This window comes from Setaria viridis, chromosome 1 (genome assembly GCF_005286985.2).
Source record: "Setaria viridis chromosome 1, Setaria_viridis_v4.0, whole genome shotgun sequence".
Classification (NCBI taxonomy): Eukaryota; Viridiplantae; Streptophyta; class Magnoliopsida; order Poales; family Poaceae; genus Setaria; species Setaria viridis.
The window spans coordinates 24407382-24415657 of record NC_048263.2 but is presented as its reverse complement, the minus strand read 5'-3'; the positions used below and the strand labels follow the sequence as shown (position 1 = coordinate 24415657).

The 8276-nt window shown below is 52.8% G+C and overlaps 1 protein-coding gene across 1 annotated transcript; it reads right to left on the bottom strand.

Annotated features, from left to right (window-relative positions):
• Positions 1-2239: 2239 nt before the first annotated feature.
• LOC117852212 (serine/threonine-protein kinase PBS1) lies at positions 2240-7165 on the bottom strand. The gene is made up of 5 exons (XM_034734213.2): positions 6617-7165; positions 5952-6154; positions 5220-5409; positions 3685-4076; positions 2240-3144 (listed from the first exon to the last, which is right to left on the bottom strand). Exons 1-5 carry the CDS (start codon positions 6816-6818, stop codon positions 2548-2550), a joined length of 1584 nt encoding a protein of 527 aa, XP_034590104.1. The 5' UTR covers positions 6819-7165; the 3' UTR covers positions 2240-2547.
• Between the last annotated feature and the right edge of the window lie 1111 nt (positions 7166-8276).

Below are 8276 nucleotides of genomic sequence, written 5' to 3'. Positions count from 1 at the left end.
GGGCGCGGCGACAATCCACCGTCGGACGTCGGTAGCCGCCAGCCGGTAAAAGTCGGGCGGCTCTTCCCGCCTGCACGTCCCCGCCGACTCCCCCGACGACCCATGAGCAGAGCACATGCGATGCGAAGCAGGGGGCCCGTCGCTGTCGTTGCAGGCCGCGCAGCACATGCCCACATACCATCATCGACCACCCAGCGCCGCAGCGCGGTTATAGGCCCATCACGACGAGGGCCGCGACGCTACGCGCGGATGCTCGATTTTGGCCCACTCGCAGATCACCTGTGGCTGTGCATCATGCGCATAGTGTAAATTTCAGCCCCATCCTTGCATGAAAGCTCGGGTCTTCAGACATCAAAGTGGGTGGGGTTGGGAGTGTCTATACAAATCTTAAAACAAATCTAACGCACCACTCGTGCCTTTGAATTACGAAAAAAACTCGGAGTGCGACTCAACTTTTCCCAAAACGTCTGCGCGCTAGGCATTGTTCATCAGTTCATCAAGTATCATGTGTCGTGACGGGCTGGTAGTGACCTCACGCAAGAGGGACGGGGAGGCAGGACAGCATGACGAGCCCGACGGCAACGTTGTCGCGTCAGAAAAGTAGCCACGTATTTCTCCATCGGACGGCTCCATTGGTGGACGGCTTCTCCTCCCGGGCGCCACGCCACAAACGGCACGACCAGGCGGCGCGAGGAGGACTCGCGGCCGTATCTCGCGCGCGTAGCAAGCCAGCCAGCCAGCTGACAGCAGCATGATTGCAGCGCAGTTACGCCGGCGCGCGGGCCGTTCAAGTGTTGAACGATCTCAGGACGACGAAGAAGCGTCAACGAAGCGAGCGCCGGCGCGCGCGTCATCGGTGGGGCTTTTCTGACGGCCGCATGATTGCAGGCACGGCGGCTGCTGAGCGATTTCAGGGGGAACGTCTAGACAAAGGCGGCTTTGATTGAACAAACACGCACGCACTTCCGGTCGCGCACGCAAAGACCCTCCATCATGCACAGCACTTTCCTAGGCTCCTAGAGTCCTAGTGCTGCGGCGGTACATGCGTGCGTGCGTGCGGTGTGCCCCTATAATTGAGCAACACGCTGATTGTTTTGGCCAACCAAGTGGCGACGGCAGGGAGGCAGCAACGCGACACGGCTGAAATTTTTCCGGCCTGCGTCTGTGCCACCTGTGCCGGACAACAAGCCCGGCCGGCTGGAGGCACACGCCAGCAGCGGGCACAGGCCGCCCACAAAGGTCACAAGTGCCGCACATCGCCCAACAGAGCGCCGCGTACGCGCGTCGCGTCGCTCTCCGTCCGGCTCGCAAGGCCGAAATTTGTTGTATCCACCCAACAAACCGTGGACTCTCTGTCTACGTGGATCAGGAGGCTTCTCGCCATACCACCAGATCGAGCCGTCTGAACGTACGGTCGCACCATCCATGTATGCGTGCTTCTCCTTTTCGGCCTGCACTGCCCGACACGCCGATTGCCTCCATCCCCAACCGACCAAACCAACAAACATGTGTGCGTGCGACCGTGCGTGCACTCTCATGTAACACCTTTCGTGGTCGCCGATCGATCACACCACCACCGTCACCGTCACCGTCGCGCGGCCTCAAACGAGCTCCACCTCGCAACTTGCTCGGCGTGCATCCGTCGGGGCGCGCCGCAGACACGGCAACCCCCGGAGGCTGCAGCGCGCGGAGCCGGCACCGAGCACCCCCGCGGTTGCAGTTTCCGGACAAGCCAACCCAAGCGATCCCGAGCGTCGGCAGCCGCGCGGGACGTCCCCATCGAATCGGCCTCGCCCGGCCCGACCGAGCACCCGTCTGGACACGGCCTCCCTCTGCTTCCTCGTGCAGGCAAGGCGAGCCGACAGCAATAGGATCCCGGTCACGAGGCGCTCGCCGCTCCGGTAGCATAGCAACAAGGGTGCCCTTTCAGGCCAGACGAACTCGTCGTCGTCACAGCGAGCCGCACAGCACCACGCCGGACAGGTGTTCGCGTGATGTCCGGCGCGCCTGAAATCGATGGCGCGTCGCAAGATATTTTCTCCGCGCTCGCTCAGTTGCTGATATCGGCTGCTCCGTCTCCGGGTCACTAGCGCATTGACTATCACGAGAATCAGATGACCTCACGGTTCACGCGCTGAGAACCGGCTGGCCTGACCATCAGGATACCCACTGGGCCACTGGTGCACGAAGCTAGCCGTCCACAAGATGAGCAGCAAAGGCTGCGTGCGCCAGACCGATGTCACGACAGACAAGCATCAACCACAGCAGCCAGACGCGAAACATTTTACAGCTGGAACTCAAAATGTCCTTTCATTCTCACAAAATTTTCTGAGAATTTACAAGTACAACCACATGCATCCACTATCCAGAACAACGCTGCCGTTTTTTCCCCCTCGTTCCCGCCCTAGGAATGTACATCTAACCCTCCCTGCCCTCCCACTCCGCCACCGGACCGCGAATCGACCTGGAAACAAACGGAACAATGCATGGGTGGATGGACGAAGACCTCCTCGTCTTTTCTTTTCTCTTCCAATCTTACACCCCTTCCTAGATGTTCCCGGTCGGCGAATCCAGGCTCCCCTGGCCATTCTCCGTGCGCCGCTTGTCACGCCAATTCTCGCCCCACATCTTAGCCTCGGCCACCATGCGCTCACGGTCGCCCCACATCTTGGCTTCCGCTACCATGCGCTCGCGGTCGCCCCACATCTTGGCCTCCGCCACCATGCGCTCGCGGTCGCCCCACATCTTGGCCTCCGCCACCATGCGCTCCCGGTCAAAGTCCTTGTTCAGGATGCCTGGGAGGTCTCGGGGCGAGTCCTCCCTGTCCTTGCCTGGGGACTTGTGGCCGGAGCTGCTTGTCTCGTCGTTCCTGGAAACCACCCTGCCGTTCTCGCTGGGCTTGCTTCGTGGGTCGCCGCCTGGCTTCCTTGAAGCAAGGGCCGCATTGGGATCATATGACTGGGACGCCAAGTAGGATAGAGCAGTCACGACATCTGCAATCAGCGGGCGGGAAGCAGCCTCCGACTGAATGCACATGGATGCCACCGCAAGGGCTTGGTAAAGCCCGCGCATGGGATATCGCCCTTCCAGCCTCGGGTCAGCCATTTTAGGGAGCTTTCTTCTGTCATTAAAAAGAGGCCGTGCCTGCCAATCGACAAGGAACAGTGTGAGTGGTACTAATTTATCCTTCTGATCCACAACATACAATCTGTTCTAACTAATCAGGCAAGTCAGTATAAGAATGGAGGTTAGTGAAATGACAAACTTAGTTGCTCAGTTCACAATGTCTCACATTGTCATGTATATCCTTTACAACATATGCTAGCCCTTTCAGTTCTTCTACCCGAGCCTTAAGTGACCAAGAAACAGTTGTTCCAAGTTAAAAATCATCTTCTTTTCAACATTATTTGATGCAAAACCACAACAACTTGCTTGTATTACCTATGGTCTTTGTTTTTGTTAGAAGTAGAGTAGAGGATGCTAGGTCTCAACCCTGATTACTTGTGGAATCTATTTAAAATCAATAAACATTTTAACAACTAACAATCCAATGTTTCTAGAAACAAACTGATGCCATCCAGACAGCGGTTAGTATTCGATATGTTAGCAGTTATACTGAGACGTGAAGATATAAGAAAATAGGGATAAAAATGTGCATTTACAGCTAAACAGATCATCACTTACCCATGAGACAAGATTTTGTTCTCCATGTGGTCTGGTGCTGTCGATAGCCCTACGACCAGTAATCAACTCAAGCAAGACGACTCCAAAGCTATACACATCGGACTTTACTGTCAGTTGTCCAGTCATAGCATATTCCGGTGCACAATAACCATATGTACCCATCACACGTGTTGATACATGAGATTTGTCACCAACAGGACCCAACTTAGCAAGGCCAAAGTCAGATAGCTTCGGGTGGAAGCCTTCATCCAACAGAATGTTTGATGACTTGAAATCCCGATAAATAACTGGAGGATTAGCTTTGTCATGAAGGTACTCCAGTCCTTTGGCAGCACCTGCTGCAATTTTCATCCTGGTGTTCCAGTCCAAGGCCTCCTTATCAAGAGGGAGATCTACATCAAAAGAACCATTCAGGTGAAATGAGAAACTCAACTGAATTAAATGAGGTGGACTCACTGTTTGTAGGAATATCTTAATGCATATGCCCTTGAAGGAAGAAGGCTAACGATATACACAAGAACAATCATACAGACATGTAAAGCTCATAAAGAACCACTGGTTCAAATTCTAAATTCTGATGCATCAGTTGATGAAGCTAAGGAGAACTAGTTCAAAAGACTGCAAAACAAGTGCATAGTCACATGATAAACTTTAAAAAGGATTGATAGTATACTTTCAAAATATAAAAAAGAAGGCCTTAGGAGTATGGTTATACAGTAGGAACTGAGCCTAGATCAGTAAGAGGTGTGGGCGTACACCACACCCCCACCACCCTGGTTCGTGTCCTTTTCAACTCAAATTTGGGTGTCTAATTCTTTTTATTTACAATGCCACATCCTAAGTTGTCGAGTTTTTTTTAGTATGTTTAAACAGGCTCACCGACCACAAAATAAGAGATCTCAATCGGATCATTTCACCAATCAATTTCAACATGTCGCAAAACTTTAAAGGTAAACTTTGATAGAATGCATACAAACATATCTTCTGTGCAATACTGCTTCTACCTCACGCCATAAGACAAAGGAAAAAAGCCTAGATGTCATAAACAATGTCCTAATGACAGCAACCATTGTGTTGGATGAACAATGTCCTAATGACACCAAATGAACAAGGCCTTTGTGTTGAATGACAGCAGCCAAAGATAAAGTGTGCTGTGATACAAACATGGCACACTGGCAATGGGTGCATAGTATGCTGTCCTGCATCACCCATGGGCCTTGAATAACTTTTAATAGCAAAACAGTTATGTTATTGGCAGTGTATGAAGGGCTAAGGAATAAGCTAAACTACAATAAACATTTTCCAGTATAAAAGGGCACAACAAGGGAGATGGATGCATACAATAAAGAGCAGAAGACAGGAGAACAAATATAGAACTGCAGATTGGCAATCGTGGACAAGCAAGCATGTGACAGGCAGGCAGACAGACACTAGGCCAGGCATGCAGCTAGTCACACAGAGAACATTGATTGAAGTATTGACAGGTGGAGGTCATATGCAAACAGTTTCAATACAGGAAAGAACAGCATCTGTACCGTGTAAATGGTCTTCCAATGATCCGAAGGGCATATACTCATAAACAAGAAGGCGCTGATCTCCATCAGCGCAATAGCCAATCAAACTAACCAGGTTTTGATGATGCAGCAAACTGAGCATGAGGACCTCTACTAGAAATTCTCTGTTTCCTTGAAGCCCATCCCTATTAAGCTGCTTTATAGCAACAACCTGCAGCAAACGACCACACTTAAATTATCTGCTTTTTTTTTAATCTCACCTAGCCACCTTATTGCTCTATTTGTGTCTACTGTACATCATATTCTTTCAGAAAACTAGCAAAAGAAAAGAACATAAGGTCTGCAGTCTAAGTAAGAAAGCTCCATTGAACAGCTGCTATTTCACAGCATGAACTATTTTAAACATCTGGACTAAAATGAACAGGGCCAATTCTTCTAGTCTACTGCAAAGGACAAGAATTAAGCAAGTCAACTCTCTGCTGAACAGCTTCTGATTCACAACATGGACTATCTCAACATCTGGACTCAATGAACAGTGCCAATTCTTCTAGTGTACTGACAAAAGATAAGAATTAAGCAAATCAGCTCTCCACTAAGCAGCTACTATTCACACATGGTCCACATGGACTATATGAAATCTGTGGGTTCAAACAAACAGTGCCAATTTACAACAGTGCAATTTGCTACTAGCTTGTTTTTTTATAGAAGATAGCAAGAAAAGAGCTAGCTCGAACTTGCAGAACTCAAAGTTACCTGTCCTGTGCTCTCAAGACGGCCCCTGTAAACACGTCCAAACCCTCCCTCACCCAGGAAGCACTCAGGCCTGAAGTTCCTGGTGGCAGTGGCAAGTTCACGGAAGGTGAAAGTCTGTGCGGAGATAATATTGCCATTGGCATCCTTTGGCGCGGAGGCCTCTCGCGCGAGTGCATTGCTCTTGACCCTTGCTTTCTCAGCCGCTGCACACATATACCAGCACAAGGGGTGGAAACAGTAAGCTAATCAGCAGACTGACTCAGACAAAGAGAATTACTATTTAAACTAGTATATGCTGATCCCATCAGTCCTCGAGTCCATTTGTCCATGACCTTTACATCTGTCCAAGATCCAAAGGCCAACCTAATTACTAACAACCAAAGAGATGATTCTTGCCCCTTCTCCGCTTTTTCTATGGAGAATTTTCGCACCTGCCGCCGCTAATTGAAACACGCAAGATGGCCATAAGCTACGCGGGGCGGTACTAAATCAGATCAAGAAGGCGCATGGTAGCTGTTGAACCACCACGCGGGAAAAATCAACCACCGCGCCCCCGATCCGATCCCACCCACCAACCACGGCGCGCCCGGGATCCAGTCCGCCCGCCCACCCACCCACCGAGCCCATGGAACACGTAGCGCAGCGCCAGAGCGCGGGTCACGCACCTGTGCAGAGCTTCTCGACGCGCGGCGCCACCATGGGCGCCTGCTGCAGGTCCGGGTACCCCCTGTCCCCGTGCCGGCCACCGCCGGAGCCGGCGCCGTACGCCGCTGCGGCCGAGGACGAGCCGCCGTACCCGCCGGCGCCGCCGAGCTTGGGGTTGAGCTGCTCATCGGCGGGTGAGTCGAAGCACGAGAAGCAGCCCATCGCCGCCGGCCAGGAAAACCACCACCGGGTCGCCGCCGCGTCGATCAGAGGCGCAACATTCCTTCCGCCTCCGCCTCGCTCTGCTGCTCCGCCGACGCCGGCGCCGAGGGGGGACTCTGATGATTGAGCCGGGAGGTGGACGTGGATGTGGATGGGATCGGATCTTCCCGGCGAGGGGATCGAGGGAGGGAGGTGGGGGGAAAGCGAGGCGAAGGAGGGGAGGGGAAGGAAAGGTGCGTTTTTTATTGGGTTTTTGGAGGGGAAGCGAAGGGGGGAGGGAGCGAGCAAGCAGCAAGGAGTCTGCAGTGGTGGTGGACTCGGCTGGTTCGCTCTTGCTTGCCGAGTCTATCGCGGCGCGGCAGGGGCAGCCGCCCAGCTAATACGCGGTTTTGCCCGCGTTCAGATTGCTCCCACTACGGCTTGTTCGTTTAGCCCGTTCCCGGCCGGGAACGCGGTCCGATCCCAGGGGTCATCCTGGCCTGGTTTGGATCTAGCCCACCAAAAATTCAGCATTTGTTTAACCCTGAGGGTAAGCTTGGAAACTCGAATCCCACCGGGATCCCGCCATTTTCCAGGGGCTGGAAGCCCACACGAGCAACTCATCACAAGCCGAATCGCCTCGTCGTTTGGGAGCTCATGAGATGGGGACGCCTGACCGCATCCATAAGTTTTCCCCGGGGTGAGCCCTCCTTACCTCGAGGGTCCTAGCGGCGCATCCCCGAGTGCCGTCGCTGCCAAAGCATGCAAGGAAGCTAGTGCCAACTCGCCAAGCCCCCGCCGCTCCGTCCAAGCACCGTCGTCCGTCAGCCTTCCCATCTGGCGCCGCTGCCCCTACGCCTTCCCATCCGCTGCAGCCGCTCCGCCTCCCTGTCAACGGCAACGCCGCCACTCACTCGCCGTCTCCGGTGCTCTCCGCGACGAATTTCTCGATCTACACCGACACCACCTCGACCAGCGACCAAGCGCTGCCGCCCCTCCGTGTCCCTGTCCAGGCGCTGCCGCCCCCCTCCGCGTCCTCGTCCTTGCCCAGGAGCAGCTTCGCCATCTCGATCTGTTTCGACAAGATCCTCTTCCTCTTCGACCAGCATATGTGAGTTTTCCCCCTCACCCTCTCCTCCCCTTTCCTGATTCCGTGTAGATCTTGGTGTATTAGCTCCAAGATCCACTCCTTGCCTGTCAACAGCCTCTGCATCCGAGATGTGCGAACCTGCTGAACGAAATTGTGATGCTATATGGCTATTCATAGTAGCATTTTCTTGTAGTCTGTATTTAATCACTGAAATTGTGATGCTGAACGAAATTGTGATGCTATGCTGAAGCTTTATCTGTCCTTTGGTTCAATGATTACTAAAAACAACTTTGTAAATAGTAATAAGGTTTTTGTTCTATCAAACACAATCAAGGTTTGTGAGCTTGCTTGCTGCTGCTTAGATCAATATTGGCTTCTCACGTCAACTA

What these genes read in the sequence shown, in the direction of transcription:
- LOC117852212 (XM_034734213.2), bottom strand. Translation starts at nt 6,818, where the DNA reads ATGGGCTGCTTCTCGTGCTTCGACTCACCCGCCGATGAGCAGCTCAAC. An exon ending in CGTCGAGAAGCTCTGCACAG is followed by an intron (nt 6,155 to 6,616) that starts GTGCGTGACCCG and finishes ATATGTGTGCAG; the next exon opens with CGGCTGAGAAAGCAAGGGTC. An exon ending in AACAAAATCTTGTCTCATGG is followed by an intron (nt 3,145 to 3,684) that starts GTAAGTGATGAT and finishes GTCGATTGGCAG; the next exon opens with GCACGGCCTCTTTTTAATGA.